This window comes from Carcharhinus amblyrhynchos, chromosome 3 (assembly GCF_965287045.1).
Source record: "Carcharhinus amblyrhynchos chromosome 3, sCarAmb.v2.hapA, whole genome shotgun sequence".
NCBI classification, from domain to species: Eukaryota; Metazoa; Chordata; class Chondrichthyes; order Carcharhiniformes; family Carcharhinidae; genus Carcharhinus; species Carcharhinus amblyrhynchos.
The window spans coordinates 40,295,348-40,320,533 of NC_137326.1; the positions used below are offsets into that span (position 1 = coordinate 40,295,348).

Here is a 25,186-nt window from a genome sequence, read left to right on the forward strand (position 1 = left end):
CTGACTACACTTCCTCATACCCTACTTCTGGTAAGGGATCCATTCCATTCTCCCAGTTTATCTGTCTAAGTCACATATGTTTCAGTGATGCTATCCTCTACAACAATGTTTCTGACATGTTTTCCTTTTCCCTCAACTGAGGATTCCACCCCACACCTCCCACCACTGTGGTTTACGTTAGCCCTCTGATCCAATTCCTCCCTTGCTCTTACCTCTACCCTTTGATCCCACAATCGGGATAGGTTCCCTTTGCTCTCACTTTCCACCACACCAGCCTCCATATGGGAATTGTCCTCTACCACTCCATTGTGATGACACCACCACACACATCTTCTCTTCCATTCTCCTGTCAGCATTCCAAAGGGATCATTTCATCTGTGACAGTCTGGTCCACTCCTCTAACACATCCAACACCTCATTCCCTTTCCACAGCACCTTACCACACAATCACAGGATATACTACACAAGCCCTTTTAACTTTTCTCTCTTCATTGTCCAAGGTCCCAAACACTGCTAGCTGAAGCAGCAAGTTACTTGTCCTTCTAATTCAATCTATCTATTTACTGCTCACGATGTCATCTCCTCTAAACTGAGGGGAACAAACACAGACTGGGTGAACAATATGTGGAACACCCCAATTTCCAGTTGCTCACATTTCTGTCCTTGGCCTATTGTGTCATTCCATTTTAAGGAACAGCATCTCATCTTCCAATTATGCACTGTACAGCCTTATGGACTCAACATTGAGTTCAACAACTTCAAACCATGAATTCTATCCTCCATTTTTACTTGTTTTCATGCTTCTATTTTCAGAAAGAGCTGTTCTTTATCCTGCCGTTAACACTTGGGGTAGCATGATGGCACAGTGTTAGCACTGCTGCCTCACAGCACAAGGGACCTGGGTTCGATTCCTGACATGGGTCACTGTCGATGTGGAGTCTGCATGTTCTCCCCAAGTCTGCGTGGGTTTCCTCCAAGTGCTCCGGTTTCCTCCACAGTCCAAAGATGTGTGAGTTAGATGGATTGGCCATGCTAAATTGTAAGGAGGACTAGCAAGGGTAAATGCATGGGGTTATGGGGATAGGGTCTGGGTGAGATAGTGGTCAGTGCAGACTCAATGGGCTAAGTGGCCTCCTTATGCACTGTAGGGATTCTATGATTCTATGAACACTCACTTCAGACTAATGCTTTGTTTTTCACTACAACCATTACCGTTCACTTTGCTTTTTGTTCTATGATATCTTTGTCTTTTAATCTGGTCCACCCTCTAACCTATCCTAGAACTTTCCTTTTGTTCTACCTCCCCTTCCTCCACCTTTAAACAGTTTAAAACACATCACATCTCTACCTCCCTTCACTTTCAAAGAAGAGTCAAATTCAACTCGAAACATTAACTGTTTCTCTCTCCACAGATGCTGCCAGACTTGCTGAGTTTTTCCAGTTCTTTGTTTCTATTTTAGATATCTAGAAGCTGCAGTATTTTGCTTTGATACAAAAATGAGAGCTGTTAAGATGACAAGATCCCAGAGAATTTACAGTCAGCTTTTCACTCAATAATTCAGAATATTTTTACATTTACTTTCAATTGATACAATTTAAAATATAAACATAAAATTAAATTTCAAAAATAGGCAATATGAATAAAATAGCTTACTTTAGATACAAGAGCTCAACATTATGCAAGAGGCATCTAATGGAAAATTATTTGACTTTACCTGCATCTAGCTTCATGAAGTAGGTTGGCTTTTCAATAATGAGGTCACAATTTCCATCTTCTATCAGTTGAAAGTTCAGCTGAGAATATGATTGTAGTTCTGCAAACCTGTGCAAAGAATACATTATAAATGGTACAAAACTATTGAATCAGTGCAGCCTAAGGATAGCAACTATTTTGTAATTTAATCATTGTTCAATTTGCTCCAGTTTAAAATGTCAAAGAGTTTCCCAGTGTCATATGCAACCACTGCATCTTTCATATTAACTGAATATGTTGAAATGTACCATGCCATAAATAGGTGGCTTAGTTCTCCAGAATTGACAAATTTTATTCTAACATTATAATGAAGGCAATTATGTGTCATTATAATGAAGGCAATTGAATGGAAATGCAAAACTAGCTTGTAAACATGATATTAATCAGGGAACATGAGAATCCCACTTTGCCGTTCATATCACTTGTTTTCATTTTTAAACATTATAAGCTGTAGCACTGAATTGCAAACTGTTACCTAATTTTGCTGTTAGGGTTAATACTTTTACAAAGAAAAGGTTAACAGTGGAACTGTTTTTCTACTCCTACCCCTCCGTTAATGCTTCACCATTGTCAGCTGCTGGGAGTTACAAGAAACTAGCCAAAGATAACTTTTTTTCTCTCTATATTGTCTTCTGATAACACAATCAAAACTGGAAACTTCCTAGCTGGGAAATCATTGAATAAATCCACCAATCTCTGATTCTAGAGTAGTGTACTGAGATACATATCAACTATACTAAAGGTGTTGGTCACTGTAGATTTATTAACAAGCTAGAAGTTTTATTATAAATCATTGAACCATTCAGCACAGGAGACCATTTAGTCCAGCCTGCTGTGCTAGCTCACTGAAACTCCCTGCTCCCCATACTCCAGATTTTCTTTCAATTATACTCCAGTTCCTTTTTGAAAGTTAGGATTGAATCATATCTGACGTCAGACACTATATTCTGAATTTTGCAAGGACAGATTGGTTGAATACAGGATTCTATCTATTGCAAACAGCCAAAGGGAGATGTTTGATATGATCATTGGGACATACTGCTGTGTACTTGGTATTGTATCAACACTGAAATTCATTTACCACATTATTCCCTTGTGTGGTAAAGAATGTCTCTTTGGCTTGAAGGCAGCATCCTATTAGTGGAAAATACCACACATGTTACAACTGCATAGGAGCAGCGTGGAAAGGCTAGCTTTACCTGTTGCTTAAACTGTTTAAGATAATTTATCGTTCAAAGATTTTTGCGGTAGAATAGGCATTGTTCAGATCAGAAAGTGACACCCTTTGGCCCACTTGTGAGTATAATTGATTCACAGCAATTCTTACATCTGTTCTGATGAGTGAATCAATAGCAGGAAAACTTTAACAGCATGTCTCTTTTTTCATCAATACTCAAGACCTGAACTAATTACACCTTCTCCTCTTCTCTGCAATCTTTGGCATGGTTAACCACACTATTCTATTCTAACCCCTTTTCTCCATTTACCTAGGTCAGTGAGATTGCATTCACTTGGTTCCACTCCTACCCACCTTAATGATGAGTATCTCCAGCAATGTCTTCTCTTGCAACTATTGTAGTGGTACTGCTGAAGCCCCATAAGGATCTATACTTTAATCCTCCTCTGACTCATCCACAGACATGAGGTAAGCTTCCACATTTATGCTGATGACATCCAACTTCTCTTACCATTGCTGACCTCCTCACTTGCTCCCAACCCTTCTCCACTACCTCAGTCAAACTGCACATTAACATACAGCTTCCTAATATTTCCTCCAGAGAAAAATTTAAAAGACTGAAACCATCATCTTTCAGCCTCAACACAAAATGTTCTCTTGTCAACTCCAGCCCCTTCCGTGGTCAATATTCTGGGAGGATCCAGAGTGGCTGTAATTCAGGCCCCGAGAAAACCTTTTATCCCATATGCTTTCCATCACAAAGATTGTCTGCTCATGCCTCTGTAACATCTTGTCTTTGCCCCTACCTCAGCTCATCTGCTTTGGCCACTTTCAACATTCCAACTCCCTCCCACCTTCCATCCTTTATAAACATTTGCTCATTCAAAATTCTGTCAGCCATATTCTATCCCGCCCATCCTCACCTACTCCTGATCTCCCATGCCTCAAATTTAATATTCTCATCCTTGTATTGAAATTCATGATATTAACCCTCCACCACTTTCTGTTACATGCACAACAGCTTGCGGCCTCCCTCCAAACTCTCCACTTCTATGACTCTCCCTTCTTATGCAGCGTCTCCCCCCCTTTTGCACAGAATTTGCAGCCATGCTTTCATCTGCCACATGGTTTGAAATAAGCCCTTCTATCTCTCTATTTCATTCTTTACCCTCAAGATCCTCCTTAAAACCTACTACTTCAACCAAGCTTTGGGTAAACCATTCTAAAATTCTAAAATCACCTTCTTCGGCTCAGCACCAACACATCTGTGAAGCATCTTGGGATTTTCCACATTTAATGTGATATATAAATGCAAGCTATTATTTGTTGCCACAGTTGCAGAAAATATGTTGCATGTATAAAGGTACCAGTTCTGCCGCTATGACAGGCTCTTAATCTCAGCCATGACTGGTAATCCACTGTTTTATATACAATTAAAATTCTGCAACAACAAAATGAATCATTCCAAATTTTGTATAATTCAAGATATATTTCAATTATAAATCATTATACACTGTCTTGAGAAGTGACAGAGACCACAGTGCTTGCTGCCACTACTTGTTAGTTTATAACCATAGCACCCATGAGGGTAAACCAAGAATAGTATATTATAAACTGAAATCTTCTCATAATGATAACCATGCAACAAATACATAAAAAATGTTAATTTTCTCTAATGGTAATGCATTCTCCTATTTTATATTTATCAAAATTACAAATTACGTGTTGCACTTTTATTGCCAATACTTAAAATTACTCATACCAAAATCACACAATATCAACTTCTAATATCATTTCAGCAACATTAAAATGATTGTTTTACATTTATACAATGTTTCTTTCAGCAATGATTTATTTCTGTTAAAATGTATGATAGGGTATAAATCAAATTAGAAAACGCAAAACAATAAAATTTTGTGGCCTCTTATGCTTTCTTCCACCATGATGTGGAGATGCCAGGGTTGGACTGGGGTAAGCACAATAAAAAGTCTCACAACACCAGGTTAAAGTCCAACAGGTTTATTTCATAGCACAAGAGTGTCACTCCTTCGTCAGGTGAGTGAGGAGTTGTGTTCACAAATAGGGCATATATAGACACAAACTCAATTTACAAGATAATGGTCAGAATGCGAGTCTTTACAGGTAATCAAGTCTTATAGGTACAGACAACTTGAGTAGAAAGAGAGTTAAGTACAGGTTGAAGATGTGTGTACTGCCAGAACAGTTAATGAGATTTTGCAAGTCGTGGGGGTTACAGATAGTGTGACATGAACCCAAGATCCCGGTTAAGGCCATCCTCATGTGTTCCGCACCTCCATAATACAGTCCAACTCCATCTTGCCTCATTCATCTGTTACTGAAACAATTAAATCTTTGTCACTCTAAGCTGAATTATTCCTGCACTTTAATAGCCAGTCTCCCATTTTCCCATCCTCCCGAAGCTTGAATTCATCCAAAACACTGTTTCAAACATTCCTGTTTGCTGATCTATATCAGCCATGCCTCTGCTTTAAAATTCTCATCCTTGCTTTTAAACTGCTAATGACTCTGCCCCTTCATCACTGCAACCTCCTCAAACTCTACAACCCACAAGATTTTTGTGGCCTCCAATTCTGGCCTCTTGCACACTCCTAAATTTAATCACTGCACTCTTGGTACTCTTCAGCTACCTCAGCTCTAAGCCTCTTTTCCTTTCTACCTTTCTCTCTCCTCTTTAAGACTCACCTTTAGGCCAACCCAAAGTGGGACAGCATTGTGAATAGTATTGAGGACAGCATAAAACTACAGCAGGATATTGATAGATTGGGGGAATGGGCCAAGCTGTGGAAAATGGATTTTAATACAAATAAGTGAGAGGTTCTCCATTTCAGATCAAAAAAGGATAGATCAGGGTATTTTTTTAAAAGGCACAAAGCTAAATTCAGCAGATGTTCAACAAGATCTGGGGGTCGGGTGCATAGCTCTTTAAAATGCCACAACCAGATGCAGAAAATAGTTAACAAGGCCAATGGAATGCTGGCCTTCATACCTAAAGGGCTGTAGTATAAGGATGCAGATGTTATACTGCAGTAGTTCAAAATCCTAGTTAGGTCTCACTTAGAGGACTGCGAGCAGGTATGGGTACCACACCTTCGAAAGGATGTTTTGGCCCTCAAGAGAGTTCAACACAAGTTTACAAGAATGATACTTGGACTTCAAAGATTAAGTTATGAGGAGAGATTAGACAAAAATAGGCCTTTATTCTCTCAAAATCAGAAGGTTGAGGGGTGATCTGATAGAAGTCTACAAAATATTGACGGGAAGGACAGGGTGGATAAGGATAAACTGTTTCCACTAGTTGAAGGCTCTGGAAGCTAGGGCCATAATCTAAAAATTAGGGCCAAGCCCGTTCAGGAGAAATGTTAGAAAACAGTTCTACATAGAGAGTGGTGGAGGGTTGAAACTCTCTTCCTCAAATGGCGGTGGATACTGGTTCAATTGTTAGGTTTAACTCTGGGAGAGACAAATTTTTATTCAGCAGGGGTATCAAGGGATATGGGCCTAAGGCATGCACATGGAGTTAGGCTACAGATCAGCCATGATCTTATTAAATGGCGGTGTGGGCTCAAGTGGCAGACTGGCCCACTCCTGTTCCTATCCGTATGACCTGTCTGTCCTAATATGTTATAATGTGTTTCAATGTCTGGTTTTGATAATACTCCAACAAAGCAACTTTGGACCTTTTGCTAAATTAATGATGCTATATACATTGTTGTTGTTATAACTTCTCATGAACTGTCTTTTTCAAGACTCCAAAAGATGTTTTTTCTCACTCCCTTTAATGAGTCTCTGCACCAACCCGAACTGAAAGATGACTTGTTCCAAATCTCCAGGAATTATGAAATCACTCATTCTGCAATATGCAGATGAGTCAATGAGAGAATGTCCTATTTGAGGATGCACTGAGATTTCATGTAACTGAGAGGTGCAGAAAGTTTTATATTTCAGGTTTATAAATATCAGTGTGGATAATGCACACTCAGCAAACAACAATAAATCCACCCAAGATGAGATACAAGGCAATTTGCAAAGAAAGTTGTAAAAATGTAGTTAATGATATTCCCCAGAGATGGACTGTTGAATAGCAAACATTGCATATTCCAATATCGAACTTCAGTTAAGACTAAATTAAACTGTTACAGTTGCTTTTATGACTAGCAAATATGTGCAGAGGACCGATGGACATTTCCTTAACTTAAAGTCTTTGTGGTAAATAAAGGATGAAAACAAAAACAAGTCGTAGCTTTTCCAAACATCTTGAAACATGAATTATCATTCACTCACAGTAAGTATATGAATATCACAATACCGAAAAAGTACATAAACTTGCCAGGACTGGAGAGGACTCTTATGTTCTCCTTCAGCCAACAGTGCCTTTTTATCCAATTTACAATAGCCTCCAATTTCACCATCCTGAAGGAAATCTTCCTTGTATCTGTTGAGGGAAGATCCGCACTCATGCTTTACAATTTCTAAAGATTATTAACATTGAGGCCTCTATCTTACTATTCTGCCATTGCTATAGATAAAATATAAAACACCAAGGATTTAACTTCTGGTATCCCTTAAGATTTAAGTCTTATGTATTCTCAAAAATTGGTATTCCAAAATCATGTCATGTTCAAAAAGGGCACTTATAATTTGATTAAAAGTAAACATACCTTTAGTGGGATCTAAATTTAACACTGAAAGTGCAAATAAAGCCAGGGACATGAAGGTTCAGCTAAACTTAACAGCAGGATCTCAATGTTGTTTTAAAAGTTTTATTTTCCACCTATCAGCAGACCAAATTGATAGTGTGCCTAACTGCTGGACAGGCAAGACAAAAGCAGCAGCATGACACAATGGAAGTCCCTTGGGGATGGTCTCTGGTGATCAGGAGGGGAAATCTTGGAAAATGATACAGAGAGGCTGCTATTGGCAGAAGGAAGGCTGAAGGCTTCCCTGAGGGGCTGGATGAGCACTCCTGCTCCTCCTAGCCCACATGAAGTATTGTAAAAACCATTCACTTTCATTGCCAGTTTCCCAGGAAACTCAGATGCCAGCAGTTTAATATAAATATGGCTTCCATTGTACTGCGGGGGCCTTGTTTAAATATGTTAATGAAGTGTCCTGTCTCTATAAGGTGCACACTCATACAACAACCATTATGAAGAAGATGACAGATAGATCATCATCAGGATGTGGTTGTGATTTGCATACTTTAGCAAAATCCACCCCTCCACCCCACCCACCCCAGCTCACACTACTTCCAACCTCCTTCCACCCATTGGTGGGGGAGCATTGCTCATTCTGGCTACATTAAAATTGTAGCCTAAGAGATTACCCAGTTCTTTTTGGAAGGATACTTCCTTTTTTATTGCATTCCCATGTCCAGCGTTCATTTACTTTGCCACGTTAATATCCCAGTGAGTTAAGTCTCATCCAAAGTTTCTGCTTATTACCATAAAGAAGACATTTGAAACCAGAGACCTATCTGTGCTTCTTCTTGGGTTTCTCAAATCAATGTAAAGATTTGTAGCTCTGCAATAGCGAGTATACTTTGAGCACACTAAAGATGAATCTCCCTGAAATAAAACCCCAGAGGAATGTAATTAGTTAAACCTGAGAAATCAAGTTTGGAAAACAACAGTGAATAGAAAGTTTGAGGTTAATTTTAAAATAAGCAGATTAAAGATTGTTTTCAAAAACTTACTGGTTTGGCTGGTTCACACAGCGTTTTCATCTCACGAAGCATTTCTTTTACATATCCAAAGTCAGCTTGCTTCCAGAAAATATCCTGTGCTGCTTCTATTGTGTTGGCCCTGTGACAAAAAACATAGAATGACTCCTTTCATGTACGATTCACCCATTTACCAGTCAAGCAGCAAATTCCCCAAATCTTGAGGTCACTCTTTAACTGGATCAGTCAAAGAACAGTGCAAGTGGAGATAAAGAGGCAGTGCCAATCTCTACTCCTAACTGAGGGGTTGATCGTTTGATCTGCACTCCAGGGGGTAGTATTTTCCACTGACAGAATATGCTTAAAAATAGAGAATTTTAGGTTGAATAGATAGATCGTGTCTGTTGCAATGACTTCAAAGGACACATAATGCTCAAGGAGTTATAAAATAAGAGTATTTCATAAAACATCATGGTGCACTTTGCACATTGACAGTTGTAGGGTAGATTACCCTTACAGGATAAGTGGCTTGGTACAAGCATTGAGCATAATGGGATAGTTAGAATATAATGGAACCTAATTAAGCTAACTAAGCATGATTACAATAATCTAACAGAATTAAGGCCCAGGGACAATGAAAAATTACTAAGAGAGAAGTAAAAATGAGCTCCTCTGAACAAGGTAAGGAACTTTACCGTGCAGAGTACAGATACTAATTGGGGCCCTTTGTTCCCATGGTATCATAACTAATCATGTGACATTGACTGAGACAATACCAGCAACAAAGAAGCAATTTCAAGAACATGAGGTGAAGTTCTTTGTCAGGTTAACAACTTCAACTGATCAACTCCTAGCCCCATGGGTCTCCTGAAGGGTAAGTAGGTAGATGCATCACTTGCTTGTATTAATTGTGGGCAATCCAATAAAATGTTTAAAGTTTATTTATTAATGTCACAAGTAGGCTTACATTAACACTGCAACAAAGTTACTGTGAAAATCCCCTAATCACCACACTCCAGCACCTGTTTGGGTACACTGAGGGAGAATTTAGCATGGCCAATGCACCTAACCAGCACATCTTTCAGACTGTGGGAGGAAACCAGAGAACCCGAAGGAAACCACACAAACACAGGGAGAACACGCAAACTTTACACATGCAGTGACGTAGCAGGAATCGCTGTGAGGCAGCAATGCTAACCATTGTGCCACCATGCTGCCCCAAGTTGTCTGATGACTTTGTCTCTTGCATTTATTCAGAGTGTGAATCACACTGACACTAAAAAGTACACCTAAATGTTCGTAAAATTATGACTCTGACATTTACTGCAGTGGGATCTTGGCGCAGAGGGGAGGAGTTATAGAATAGTTATGCAAGATGTATCAGAAGAGACTGTGCAGCATGCTGGGTCCATGTAAGCTCTCTGAAAAAGTAATTCAGCTAATTCCTCTCCCTTGCCTTTTTCCTACAGCTCTGTTTTACTTTTCTTTACATAACAATCCAATTCCCTTTTGAAAGCCATAACTGTATCTACCTCTACCATACCCTCAGACAGCCCATTCCAGATCCTGATACTCAAGGTATATAGGAATTTTTCCTCATATCACCATTGCTTCTTTTGCCAATCACCTTTATTTTGAACACTTCTATCAAATTGTCCCTCAATCTCCTCTGAAGGGAATAGCTCTAGTTTTGCCACTATTTTCTCACAGACTGGTGCAGCAAGCTGGTAAGATTGTGTGCGAGGCCAAAAGTCTGGTTTGTGTCAGATGCAACACAGTTTGGCACTGCACACAATCTTTATGGCTCTATTTTGCCAGCAAGATCAACTGATTTGCATGGGATTGAATAAATTTCAATCCTATTAACGTGTCCTGCATGGCATCTCCAGCTTCCTGGAATTTTTCGCATCACCGACATGCCATCATAGCAGTGAGAGTCACTGCAAATCCCCACCAGCAGAGACCAGGTGCCATGCCACACCAGGGGGATCAAACACCATTGAAGACCTGAGGTGTTCGGGAACACAGCTGGGCACCTGCAAAATCGGGGGGGGGGGGGCACCTGCAAAATGGAGGGGGCACCTACAAAAGGGGGGCACCTACAAAAGGGGGGGGGACTCTGCAAAAGGGGGGGGGACTCTGCAAAAGGGGGGGGGACTCTGCAAAAGGGGGGGGGACTCTGCAAAAGGGGGGGGGACTCTGCAAAAGGGGGGGGGACTCTGCAAAAGGGGGGGGGACTCTGCAAAAGGGGGGGGTCTCTGCAAAAGGGGGGGGGACTCTGCAAAAGGGGGGGGGACTCTGCAAAAGGGGGGGGGACTCTGCAAAAGGGGGGGGGACTCTGCAAAAGGGGGGGGGACTCTGCAAAAGGGGGGGGGACTCTGCAAAAGGGGGGGGGACTCTGCAAAAGGGGGGGGGACTCTGCAAAAGGGGGGGGGACTCTGCAAAAGGGGGGGGGACTCTGCAAAAGGGGGGGGGACTCTGCAAAAGGGGGGGGGACTCTGCAAAAGGGGGGGGACTCTGCAAAAGGGGGGGGGACTCTGCAAAAGGGGGGGGGACTCTGCAAAAGGGGGGGGGACTCTGCAAAAGGGGGGGGGACTCTGCAAAAGGGGGGGGGACTCTGCAAAAGGGGGGGGGACTCTGCAAAAGGGGGGGGGACTCTGCAAAAGGGGGGGGGACTCTGCAAAAGGGGGGGGGACTCTGCAAAAGGGGGGGGGACTCTGCAAAAGGGGGGGGGACTCTGCAAAAGGGGGGGGGACTCTGCAAAAGGGGGGGGGACTCTGCAAAAGGGGGGGGGACTCTGCAAAAGGGGGGGGGACTCTGCAAAAGGGGGGGGGACTCTGCAAAAGGGGGGGGGACTCTGCAAAAGGGGGGGGGACTCTGCAAAAGGGGGGGGGACTCTGCAAAAGGGGGGGGGACTCTGCAAAAGGGGGGGGGACTCTGCAAAAGGGGGGGGGACTCTGCAAAAGGGGGGGGGACTCTGCAAAAGGGGGGGGGACTCTGCAAAAGGGGGGGGGACTCTGCAAAAGGGGGGGGGACTCTGCAAAAGGGGGGGGGACTCTGCAAAAGGGGGGGGGACTCTGCAAAAGGGGGGGGGACTCTGCAAAAGGGGGGGGGACTCTGCAAAAGGGGGGGGGACTCTGCAAAAGGGGGGGGGACTCTGCAAAAGGGGGGGGGACTCTGCAAAAGGGGGGGGGACTCTGCAAAAGGGGGGGGACTCTGCAAAAGGGGGGGGGACTCTGCAAAAGGGGGGGGGACTCTGCAAAAGGGGGGGGGACTCTGCAAAAGGGGGGGGGACTCTGCAAAAGGGGGGGGGACTCTGCAAAAGGGGGGGGGACTCTGCAAAAGGGGGGGGACTCTGCAAAAGGGGGGGGGACTCTGCAAAAGGGGGGGGGACTCTGCAAAAGGGGGGGGGACTCTGCAAAAGGGGGGGGGACTCTGCAAAAGGGGGGGGGACTCTGCAAAAGGGGGGGGACTCTGCAAAAGGGGGGGGGACTCTGCAAAAGGGGGGGGGACTCTGCAAAAGGGGGGGGGACTCTGCAAAAGGGGGGGGGACTCTGCAAAAGGGGGGGGGACTCTGCAAAAGGGGTGGGGGGTGGGTCTCCGCAGGGGGTTACGCTATGCAAGGGGGCTCAACAAGAGGGAGGGCTCCACAAGAGGGAGAGCTCCACAAGGTGGGGGGGGGGAGGGGGTTGCAGTCTGCAAGGAGGCGATTATATAAAGAAGGGCTCTGTAGGCAGAAGGGCTCTATAATGTGTGGGGGCTATCTTAAATTTGAGACCACAATCCTTCCTCGAAAATGACAGTATATTTTTTGAGAAGCTGCTGCAGCAGTGATCGGGAAAATTGTATTCTACATTCTACAACTGCACAGACAACATCAGTGATGTTTACTGCTAATCCTTTAATCATCATTTAAAAAAGCAGAATTTTTCACCCAAGTAGGATGTATCCCCAAAACTATACATTGTGCCCTTCCTTTGCTATGGGTCTTACCAGCCTGAAGTAGCATCAGTGCACACAGGATAGCTGAATCTGTATTCTGGCCTGCAATTGTTTTCGTATCCCCAGCAGGATTGTAACTTTCTCAGGTGTTTCTACCACAAAAGCAAATGTGCAATTAACTCAAATTTCTCAAGTTCAACAACATCTTATCCAACTTTCCAATCAAAATGCTCTACCCATTCTTTAAAATGTCTGATAATATGGCAATACAATACGAAAAGAGCAAAATGGTCAAAGCAGCAACATAATGAACAGAAAAAATAATTTAATATTAAATTATTACTGTTATTCCTTACCAAAGTTCCTGCTTTACTTTGTGTGTTAAGTACAACTGAATAGTACCAAAGCTTAAGTAATTCATACAATTTATTGTCCAGTTCTGATATAAATGATAGCACAGCCTTTTAAGTCACCACTCTAGCAGGCTATAGGTTGATGCCACAATTCCAAATTCATTAAGTGACCAAGGTCAACTGTATTGCTGTTGAGAAAATATTTCTCAAATTGAGAAAACAGAAGCTATTTCTCAACTTGGACAGATAATCAGATGGTTAATTATCTCCCAACTACTTTTACAAAACAAGTAATGTCTGGTCCAGTGCAACAACAGACATGAATGCGAGTTGCCAATTTGCTTGTCTTCAGGCATTTTCCAAAGAGCCCTACACTTATGGTTTTATTTTAAAAAGCATGCACTTTAGGACTGATCAACATTTTTTCAATGTAAAAATGCTAAAGCCATTAAATGCTAACTTTTATTCTGTCCATTAGTAGCTAGTAATCTTTTAGCATAAAAGCATAACTAAAGATTTTTGCAAATAATTACACAGAACATTTAATAAAACGTTATCGACAAACATTGCACTTTCTGATTCCCAAGCATCTTTCAAAAAAAAAGTATGCGAAAGCATGTGGAAGATTAATTTTTACATTGAACACAAAGCCACAAGTCCCTTTTAGGATCTTAAAGGCACCATTATCAATTGGTATTACACTTCTTTTGCAGTGTTAAAATAGAAGTCACTTAAAAGTATTAAGTACAATCCAAGCATTGGAGTGTCAAATTCTATCCCAAACACTTAAAACATAAAATCCAAAACATTCTGCTTTGGCCATTTGCAGTGAAAGTGCTGAAAGCTCACCCAGAGTTTCTTCAAGTGTTATTAAAATATGCACTCCTTATCTCAAGAGCTCTTATATAAGGATATTCAATTGAGAATTATCAATGTACAATATTGGGTAAAGAGACAACTATTGGTGCAAATTTAAATGAGTTCACTGTCTGGAATACTATTAAAACAACAAATTTTGCTCAGTTATTTTTATTTGTCATTACCACATTTAATAATATTCCATTTTACTAATGCAGTACTTTTAAATTCTGTACTTCCAAGGTCCAGGAGCCAATGTTTTGTTTCAGGAGTGCAAATTGCAATCTTGTTTATTGGGGGTATTTTGAAGAGCAAGTCAAATTCTGGCAAGCATTATATTGCAAGGGTCTTCAATGATTCAACTGATTAAAGTAGTGAACATTATGCAGACAGCTGGTCCTAAATTTGATCACCATTTTGTGTTTATGGATCTTTATCAAGCAACAAAACAGGCAATACATTTGACCTAATGCCCTTCTATTAGGCCAAGGCTCCTATTCCTGATGACAATACAATGACCCCTCTAGTGATTATATAGAAATCTGGGTTAAAAACATAAGCAAACTCAGCCGAGATGTCTCTATTGAGTAGGTATCTCTATAGGGTAGTAAATGCATAGGTTCACCCGTAAGAAGTGGCTATTTAAATAAGCTTTTATAATTCAGCAATGCAGTGATTTCAACTGCTCGAAATATCAAAAGGTTAATCCTTAATATTCCAGTCACTGATTAAAAGGGTTATGAATACAGGCAAGGTTTGCTGTGTGAGCAAATATGTTAAAGTTTTTATTTCTGAAATTTAATTTCTGCCACACATGAACTGCTTTAATGTGTGTTACATTAATTTGAAAAAGTGCTCCTTGGATTAAAGGGAAGAAAGCCAAGATTGTCATTTCTATTTTATAAGCTATTGATGAGCAGAGGATTTATTTTTTGAGGACTAAACCATATCTCAGCACTGCCTTACTCCACAACTAACAGTTCCAGTTAAATAAAGGTTGCAATGTTAGCTTCAAAATACATTATCTGTGGGCCAATCAATTGAGTTTTGTTTAATTTACTTCAGTGTCAAGGAGAAATTTTGCAAAGCTTTGTCTCAAGTTATTAAGGAAATTAGTAGTGTCTATGACTGAACTTATCTTCTGAAAGCACTGATCATGCTCATGTTGACAATAATTTTTCATGAGAAGTAAAGCCCTCTGTACCTTTACTCAAAGAACCATTCTTTAAATCAAAGCCTAGACATAGGTTTTCAAAATGGCAATCCCAGTCTACAAGGGAATGCTAATAGATCTGTGAGCTGCTCAGATATGTGTCAGTTATCAGATTTCCATATTTTCTATATCTGCTAAATAATAAACACGTAACAATAAAATATGTTTCTATTTCATCAGCAGATGCTGTTCTTTGCAGTTAGGGCAGGAGCTTGCTGGGACAGTGGTTGGCACTGCTGCCTCACAGCTCCAGGGATCAGGGTTCAATTCTGACCTCGGGTGACTGTGTGAATTTGCACGTTTTTCCCCGTGTCTACCTGGGTTTCCTCTGGCTGCTCCAGTTTCTTCCCACAGTCTAAAGATGTGTGGGTTAGGTTGATTGGTCATGCTAAGTTGACTTTTAGGGAGATTAGCAGGGTAAATACAAGGGGTTACAGGGATAGGACCTGGGTGGGACTGTTGTCAGTGCAGGCTTGGTGGGCTGAATGGCTTCCTTCTGCACTGTAGGGATTCTATGAGCGGATTAGCAAACATTTTTATTTTCTGCTTTTTATCTGCATCCTGCAGGTGCAGCTCTCCCACTGTTTACACTCAGTTAAGAACTAATCTCACCAGGCATGCCAGGCTCCAGAGGCTCAAAGGAACAAACGGAACCAAGAGTTGTTGTGTTTACACAACTAAAATCAGCATTTTGAAGGCAACATCACAGACCCATATGTTCATGGTTTATCATACCACACTATTCCCTGGAATGAGGACTGGATCACATTATGAGTTGAGACTTGTGGAGCTGCATATAATATAGTGCTGCGCAAAATCATATAATAATTGCAGGAGGTCCTTGGACATCTTTGAACATTTGTAGGAAGTTTTTAAATGGAAAGTTTGAAAAACATGGGTCTTGACACCAGGTGTAACTGGTGCAGCCAATTTGTGAATGCTTATGAACAGTAACCCACATTATATTTATCTGCACCACAGGTATGTTGTTCCTTATGAGAAACTTTTACATATTTAAAAAATGTACCCACTCATTTCTTAAGAAATATACTTTTGTACATAGAATAAAACTTACCTTAAATGGACAGGCAGGGTCTTTTTTGCAACTAGTAGCTATATGCATGTTATTGTGTAGAAAATAAGGAATGTGCTCATCAGGCAATCTGATGTTATTGTATAAAGGTACTACTTTCACAGCATCTGCATCATTTTGATTACTGACTTCCAGTCCAGAAACTCCAGCAGGCTCCATTACAAATTGAAGCAACATTAACATCATAAGTGAACAGATGGCAGTCCTACAAAAGAAAAATGTAAACTTCTAGCAAATTTTCATTAGTGGCTTTGCAGCAGATAATAATCCAACTGTTCCTGTTTAAATAAGCAAGTGCCCTGAATACCACAAGCATTGCAATCTTCAAATAGTGCAGGTTTACTCAGCTTTAATGTAACATAATGTGTTTTGCTGGAAACCTGCTCTTGAACTACAAAAGACGTTTATATCTAAACAGTAACACCACAACTTACTATATCCATGACTCACTGATAGAATTTCCTTCTCTGGTAACAAACTGAGTCACCTGCTTTAGATTACAATTTAATTCTATCTTTAAAATAAGACAAGGAAATAATAAAAAGGGATTACAGAGACATCTGGCTCATTCAAATTTATGCTTAATTATTATGTCTTATACAAGTCATATCGATGTTAAATTAATTATTATGTCTAGTTGGTTAATTTAACATTGCTATGACTTGTACAAGATTTAACTCCTAGAACAAAACTAGTGACTGCACATCTGTCTGAAATGTATTATTCAATTATTACCAAATATATTGCCATATTTTTTCACTAATACTGCTTTAGAAAACAAAATACTGTTTCAAACAAACGGGCACCACAACCAGGCCATTCATGCACTGTCATTTTGTGTGGCTCAGTTACTAAGCTATAGGTTTCTTGCTCTTCACAGATGATGCTCTTTAAGAACCTCCTAGATGCTGGGTGTTGTAGGTAAAATAATGCCTCGAAGAATGTTAGTGAGTCAAAATACAGTAGTTTTTATTGCAAAGCTTTGGGAGAAACCACTGTATTTTGACTCACTAACAGTCTTCGAGGTATTATTTTACCTACAACACTGGGCCAGAAACCAGACAACCATGGATAGAAACACAGAAAACTCAAGATGAAAATCCATCTAGACTCTGTTTCTCGCAGTTGTATCCAAGAATGTGTTTTATTCAATGCAATTGTCTAATCTTGCCTGGGAGTTTTCTAACAAAGATGATGATAATGGTGACATTTCAGGGCCTAGCCTTTTTTTTTGGAAGCTCATTTGCCATTAATAAACATTCAGTCATAATCTTTAAACAAAACTTTTTTTTCTCCTTTTTAATTGAACTCTCTGCTCTACTCTGCACTTAGGCTTCTATTTGATAAGGTCCTCTTACCTGTGCGAATATCCAAATTCATTTTCAATTATGATATTTACTTCCCCCTCTTTGATCCATTCATGTTCCTCTTCAGTTTCACTTTCCCGTTTTGATAAGCTAAAAGAATAAAAATTCACTTCACTTCCTGAGTAGAATTAGCAGCCATGTTTAACCACAGAATATTTCACTTTATTCAAGATGCTCCACATCTCTCTGGCTAGTTTTCCTAGTTTAAAAAAAACCTGCTTTATCTTGAACATTCACATTCTGATGCCAATATTTCAGATTAACTTCAGTACTTCCAGAATCCCACCAAATTTAATCTTCGAATTTAGTTCTGTAAATAATGATTACTTTCATACGTGCAGAATATGTGAAATTGAATTTTAAGAACAGATTGTACAACTGATAGGCAATGCTTTTTATAGTCAACATGGGAAAAGATTAACAACATTGTTGCATTGATTTTGAGTGTCCTCAGAAAGACTTTCTCCTGCAGGTTAGAATGCAATCTGAATCTCCTAATTATGTTATGGATATAATAATTAACTTCATATAACTTCCTGATGATGACCTGAATGTGATCTCAATAAATTTGCAACAGTTGCCTTAGAATCATTACTCCTCCATCACAATGTGTCAACATGTAGTGCACTGAAACGAAAAGAAATAAACTCACAAGTTAATAAAACCAACAAATAACATGGAGAGCTTACGAACCAGGAAATTAATTTTGGGTTTCAGATGAGTTATGAACTACTCAAGCTTTTCATTCAGGGTTTATTATCTGAATCATAGGTTTTGATAAAAAGAAAAACTGCAAAACACACCATTTAAGAAATCACGATAACGGGTGAACACCCATAGTGCAGGGCAACATCAAGCATAAAAATAGAAAATGAGAAGTTGAGGTTATTCAGAAACGAGCGATTAGAAGATGCCAAGTTTGTTTTTTTTTAATCTAAAGCTTGCGGGAGAAAGGGAACACTGAACAAGTTGTTTCAGTTTTCAATACTGGGAAAGAATTAAAGTCAGGAGACTGTGTAATGAGTATTGGTCATTGTACCTTGCATTCAATTATTGATTATAACGCAGCTGGGATGTCAGAAAAGGGAAATGTGTGTATTGTAGTGTACTGAGAGATCAGAACAAAAAGAGGCTAAAGTTATATTTAATTTGCTCAGTTGACTATGAAATAATGGCAGTAACTGATTGTAAAAGTTTTTACAAGCAGATAAAAGAGAGTAGCTAAAGTCAGTCTTTTACAGGAAGAAACTGGGGAATTAATAATGGGAAGGAAGGAAATGGTAGAAACTTTGAACAAGTATCTTGGCATTGTCTTCATAGCATCCCAATAATGAAAAATCTAGAGACAAAAAGGAGGCAAGAACTTAAAACAATTACTATCACAAGAGAATGGGTACTAGGAAAAGTACTAATGGGAATGAAGGTTGCCAGGTCTCCGGAAGCTGGATGCCTAAATTCTAGAAATTTAAAAGAAGTGGGTGTGGATATAATGGTTGGAATCTTGTTGAAATTTTCAAAATTTTCCAGATTCTGGAAAGGTCCAAGCAGAATAGAAAACTGCAAATGTAACACTCCTGTTCAAGAAAAGAGTGAGACAGAAAGCAGGAAACTGTAAGCCAGTTAGTCTAACCTTAGTCATTGTGAAGGTACTGGAATCCATTGTTAAGGAAGTAATAGGAGGACGCATAGAAAATCATAATAAAACAATGTTGACTCTACCTGATCATATTTGACAAATTTGTTACAATTTCTTGAGAATGTATAATGTAGGATGGATAAAGGGAAACCTGCAGATGTACATCAAAAAGCTCAGAACACGTCCACTACTGGGATTCTCCAGTGCTGCTGCAGTGAATGGAGTTTTGGCTGAGTGCCAAATATTCTATTCCTGCTGGCAGTGAGACAGGAGCAGACAAGATCACAGATTCTCACCCTTAGCATATTTGGATTTACCAAAGCATTTGATAAGGTATGACATAAAAGGTTACATCACAAGATAGGGCATGTGGTATTGAGGGTAATATATTCGGGTGAACAGAGGTTTGGCTAACGTGAAATAGAGTTAGGTTTAAAAAAATCATTTGCAGGTTGGCAAACTGTAAGCAGGGGAGTGCCACAGGGATCAGTATTGGAGTGTTAAATATTTGCATTCATTATTAATGATTTGAATGAAGGGGCCAAGTTTACTGTAGTCAAATTTGCCAGTAGTACAAAGATAAGTAGAAAAGCAAGTTGTGAGGAAAGTGGTTGTGAAGGGATATGGATAGGTTAAGTGATTGGGCAAAAATTTGATTGATGAATTTTAATGTGAAACTGTCCATTTTGGTGGGAAGAATGGAAAAGCAGAGTATTATTTAAATGGAGACTGCAGATGCTGCAGTGCACAGGGTCTTAGGTGCCCTTGTACGTGAACCACAAAAGGTTAGAATGCAGGTACAGCAAGTAATTAGGAAGGCAAAAGGAATGCTGGCCTTTATTGCAAGGGGGATAGAGTAGAGAAGTCTTATTACAACTGTACAGAGCATTAATGAGAACACAACCTAATTATCCAGAACAGTTTGACTCTCCATACTAGGGGTGGCATGGTGACACACTGGTTAGCACTGCTGCCTCACAGCACCAGGGACTTGGGTTTGATTCCCAGCTTGGGTCACTGTCTGTGTGGAGTTTGCATGTTCGCCCCGTGTCTGCGTGGGTTTTCTCTGGGTGCTCCAGTTTACTCCCATAGTCCAAAGATGCACGGGTTAGGTGGATTAGCTATGCTAAATTGCCCCTTGGTGTCTGGGGGACTAGCTAGGGTAAAGTCATGGGGTTAAGGGGATAGGGCCTGGGTGGGGCAATTGTCAGGCTCGGTGGGCCGAATTGCCTCCTTCTGCAATGTAGAATTCTATGATTCTAGGAGGGATATAATTAGATTGGAAGTTCAGAGAAGGTTTACTAGGCTTATTCCTGGGACGTAGTTATCGTACCAGAAAAAGTTGAGCAGATTGGGGCTATACTCATTGGATTTCATTAGAAGAATGACAAGTGATCTTATTGAAATATAAGATTCACAGGGAGATTCATAGGGTTCCCCCTGTGGGGAAATCCTAAACAAGAGGGCACCATTTCAAAATCAGGGGTCTCCCAGTTAAGACAGAGATCAAAAGGAATTTTGGTAGTTAGCATTTGGAACCCTCTTCTCCAGTGAGCAGTGGAGGCTGGGTCATCAAATACATTCAAGGCTAAATCAGACAGAATTTTAATTAACAAGGGACACAAGGGTTAAGGGGGGCAGGAAGGAAAGTGGACTTAAGGCCACAGTCAGATCAGCCACAACCTTATAGGGATATCCTCACTCACCCCTCTTTCTTATGATCTGACACATATTTACTCCAGTGATATTAGTTAAGAAATGGAACTATCATCAATCGCTATTTCCCAAACCTGGAGCTAGTTCAACACAAACCAGTGATAGAGCTTTGAGGCCCTCCTAATCTGCATTGTTCAACCAACCATTGGATCAAAAGAACTTTCATATATCTATGCTATTAAGCGGAACACCAGTCACCTGGTGAGTCTCATATTAAATTATAAATGAAAGCTCCTATTAGTGTGCATTTATTTCAAACTGCAGAAAATGAAATGTGGTGCGCTAATTCTGTATTTATCCATTAATTAAGCAACAGCACTATGAACAACCCTACCCACTGCCCCACCCCACCCCCCAATATAAAACGGAGTATGGAAATAGATAAGCAGCTTCCGGAGTTTATGCAGGTATTCAGTGGGGTGAAGTTTGGATAGTGTTCATTGCATTTTTAATGGACACATGTCTTTTTATTCTGGCCCCTGCTTTTGGTTTCACTCAGAGAAAGGGTTGGGAACAGAAGCCCTATGCAGAGGTTTTTTTCCACTATACAGTTGTTGTACTTGATGATCCCAGGTGCTGGGTAAGTGACGGGCAATGGGTGGAAGCCACGAGGTCACAATGTAACTACTGGCAGCCTCGGGGTCACAATGTATCCACCAGCAGCCTCGGGGTCACAGTGTATCCGCCGGCAGCCTCGGGGTCAGAGTGTATCCGCCGGCAGCCTCGGGGTCAGAGTGTATCCGCTGGCAGCCTCGGGGTCAGAGTGTATCCGGCGGCAGCTTCGGGGACACAGTGTATCCGCCGGCAGCCTCGGGGTCACAGTGTATCCGCCGCAGCCTCGGGGTCACAACGCAACCGCTGGCAGCCTCAGGCTCACAGTGTATCCGCCAGCAGCCTCGGGGTTACAGTGTATCCATCCGCAGCCTCGGGGTCACAGTGTATCCATCGGCAGCCTCAGGGTCACAGTGTATCCATCAGCAGCCTCGGGCTCACAGTGTATCCGCCGGCAGCCTCGGGGTCACAGTGTATCCGCCGGCAGCCTCGGGGTCACAGTGTATCCGCCGGCAGCCTCGGGGTCACAGTGTATCCGCCGCAGCCTCGGGGTCACAACGCAACCGCTGGCAGCCTCAGGCTCACAGTGTATCCACCGGCAGCCTCGGGGTTACAGTGTATCCATCCGCAGCTTCGGGGTTACAGTGTATCCAGCGGCAGCCTCAGGGTCACAGTGTATCCATCAGCAGCCTCGGGGTCGCACTGTATCCACCGGCAGCCTCGGGGTCACACTGTATCCACCGGCAGCCTCGGGGTCGCACTGTATCCGCCGGCAGCCTCGGGGTCGCACTGTATCCGCCGGCAGCCTCGGGGTCGCACTGTATCCGCCGGCAGCCCCGGGGTCGCACTGTATCCGCCGGCAGCCCCGGGGTCACAGTGTATCCGCCGGCAGCCCCGGGGTCACAGTGTATCCGCCGGCAGCCCCGGGGTCACAGTGTATCCGCCGGCAGCCCCAGGGTCACAGTGTATCCGCCGGCAGCCTCGGGGTCACAGGGTATCCGCCGGCAGCCTCGGGGTCACAGTGTATCCGCCGCAGCCTCGGGGTCACAACGTAACCACTGGCAGCCTCAGGCTCACAGAGTATCCGCCGGCAGCCTCGGGGTTACAGTGTATCCATCCGCAGCCTCGGGGTTACAGTGCATCCATCGGCAGCCTCAGGGTCACAGTGTATCCATCAGCAGCCTCGGGCTCACAGTGTATCCGCCGGCAGCCTCGGGGTTACAATGTATCCATCGACAGCCTCGGGGACACAGTGTATCCGCCGGCAGTCTCGGGGACACAGTGTATCCACCGGCAGCCTCGGGGACACAGTGTATCCACCGGCAGCCTCGGGGACACAGTGTATCTGCCGGCAGCCTCGGGGACAAAGTGTATCCGCCGGCAGCCTCGGGGTCACAGTGTATCCGCCGGCAGCCTCGGGGTCGCACTGTATCCGCCGGCAGCCCCGGGGTCACAGTGTATCCGCCAGCAGCCCCGGGGTCACAGTTATGCACCGGCAGCCCTGGGGTCACAATGTATCCGCCGGCAGCCCCGGGGTCACAGTGTATCCGCCGGCAGCCTCGGGGTCACAGTGTATCCGCCGCAGCCTCGGGGTCACAACGCAACCACTGGCAGCCTCAGGCTCACAGTGTATCCGCCAGCAGCCTCGGGGTTACAGTGTATCCATCCACAGCCTCAGGGTTACAGTGTATCCATCCACAGCCTCAGGGTTACAGTGTATCCATCGGCAGCCTCGGGGTCACAGTGTATCCATCGGCAGCCTCGGGGTCACAGTGTATCCATCGGCAGCCTCGGGGTCACAGTGTATCCATCGGCAGCCTCGGGGTCACAGTGTATCCATCGGCAGCCTCGGGGTCACAGTGTATCCATCGGCAGCCTCGGGGTCACAGTGTATCCATCGGCAGCCTCGGGGTCACAGTGTATCCATCGGCAGCCTCGGGGTCACAGTGTATCCATCGGCAGCCTCGGGGTCACAGTGTATCCATCGGCAGCCTCGGGGTCACAGTGTATCCATCGGCAGCCTCGAGCTCACAGTGTATCCATCGGCAGCCTCGAGCTCACAGTGTATCCATCAGCAGCCTCGAGCTCACAGTGTATCCACCAGCAGCCTCAGGGTTACAATGTATCCGCCGGCAGCCTCGGGGTTACAATGTATCCGCCGGCAGCCTCGGGGTTACAGTGTATCCGCCGGCAGCCTCGGGGGTTACAGTGTATCCGCCGGCAGCCTCGAGGGTTACATTGTATCCGCCGGCAGCCTCGGGGGTTACAGTGTCTCCGCCGGCAACCTCGAGGGTTACATTGTATCCGCCGGCAGCCTCGGGGGTTACAGTGTCTCCGCCGGCAGCCTCGGGGTTACAGTGTATCCGCCGGCAGCCTCGGGGGTTACAGTGTATCCGCCGGCAGCCTCGAGGGTTACATTGTATCCGCCGGCAGCCTCGGGGGTTACAGTGTCTCCGCCGGCAACCTCGGGGTTACAATGTATCCATCGGCAGCCTCGAGGGTTACAGTGTATCCACCGGCAGCCTCGAGGTCACAGTGTATCCATCAGCAGCCTCGGGGTTACAATGTATCCATCAGCAGCGTTCGATACCTGGGCCGACGTTCCAGAACGAAGCCAGCCAAGCGCGCCGCCATCACAGGTGCCACATGAGAAAGTTTCCCCGGACAGCACAGAGAGCAGAAGAGGGGCCTTCCCCTGACAAGAACAAAAATATAACTTCACAACAGTAAAAATCAAACTTCTTCATTCTGAAAGTCCAGAACGGATAGCCAGGGAGGACTCGGTTTGTGCTAAATCAGTTAAGGTTATACCCGCGCGGACGTCACCGTTTATCATTTTCTTTTAAGATCATCGTTGCAATGTTAATAATAGGGTTTTTTTTGCTGTAGAACTTTTTTTTTCAATGTATCCCGAACTATACTATTAATGATCATTTTTGCAGTCAGATAACTCTGCGGCATCGTCCCTTTGAACTATACAATTTAGTTCTTCACTTTTGCTTTTCTCCAGAATTCAGCGAACTTTTCAAATATCTCACCAATTGCCATTCGAAATTTCCTATGGACTTTCATTCAGTCATCCTTTCAGATAACAACAATATAACTGATTTATGAAAATATCTTTCCTTCATATAACAATTATTTTGAATCTAAAACCTCTATTTACCAATCAAATTAAGTTGTTTATCTCTACTTGCTCCGTCAAAACCCAAAGCCTGCTTTTAACGAAAACAAACAACCATAATGTCTCCTAACTCTCCACGTAATTCTTGGTAAACCTCCTCTGTGCCCTTTCCAAGTCATGGCATCTTTCCTAAAGACTGCTGTCCAGAGTTGTCACAATATCCCAACTGAAGCCTACCCATACAGTGATTTGAACATTTTTCAATGCACTTTATCTGCCTTAACTATCAACTTGACCTGCCATCTTCAAAGGGCTGTAAATAGTAAATCGGGGCATGATGCCAGTAAAAGCTGGAGAAGGGTCACTTCAGGACCAAACAGGGAATTTACCCATGGAGCCAGTGGCATAGCTGAGGTGTGAAATGAATACTTTGCATCTGTGTTTATCAGAGAAGCAGATGTTTTCCAGGCCATGGTGACAGAGGAGGAAGTTTAAAGTTTATTATTCTGTCACTAGAAGGGTTCAAAACTGATGAGGAGAAGACATTGGACAAACTGTCAGTACTTAACAAGGCATTGGATGAGAGGCATACAAGGATATTGAAAGAAGAGAGAATGAAAATTGCAGAGGCACTGGCCATAATCTTTCAGTTTTCCCTGAATTTGGAGCAATGCCAGATGTCTGTAGAATTGCAAACATTA

General features: G+C 42.8%; 1 protein-coding gene across 1 annotated transcript in view; it reads right to left on the reverse strand.

Moving 5' to 3' along the window:
• Positions 1-23,995, reverse strand: part of eogt (EGF domain-specific O-linked N-acetylglucosamine (GlcNAc) transferase) — a 53,720-nt gene extending 29,725 nt beyond the window's left edge. Inside the window, exons 1-8 of the mRNA XM_080183389.1 lie at positions 23,952-23,995; positions 17,449-17,547; positions 16,073-16,295; positions 12,625-12,725; positions 8,665-8,773; positions 8,442-8,536; positions 7,300-7,404; positions 1,716-1,822 (exon numbers count right to left, since the gene is read on the reverse strand). Coding sequence (XP_080039515.1) covers positions 1,716-1,822; positions 7,300-7,404; positions 8,442-8,536; positions 8,665-8,773; positions 12,625-12,725; positions 16,073-16,295; positions 17,449-17,547; positions 23,952-23,995 — 883 coding nt within the window. The remainder of the gene's footprint in view (positions 1-1,715; positions 1,823-7,299; positions 7,405-8,441; positions 8,537-8,664; positions 8,774-12,624; positions 12,726-16,072; positions 16,296-17,448; positions 17,548-23,951) is intronic.
• Between the last annotated feature and the right edge of the window lie 1,191 nt (positions 23,996-25,186).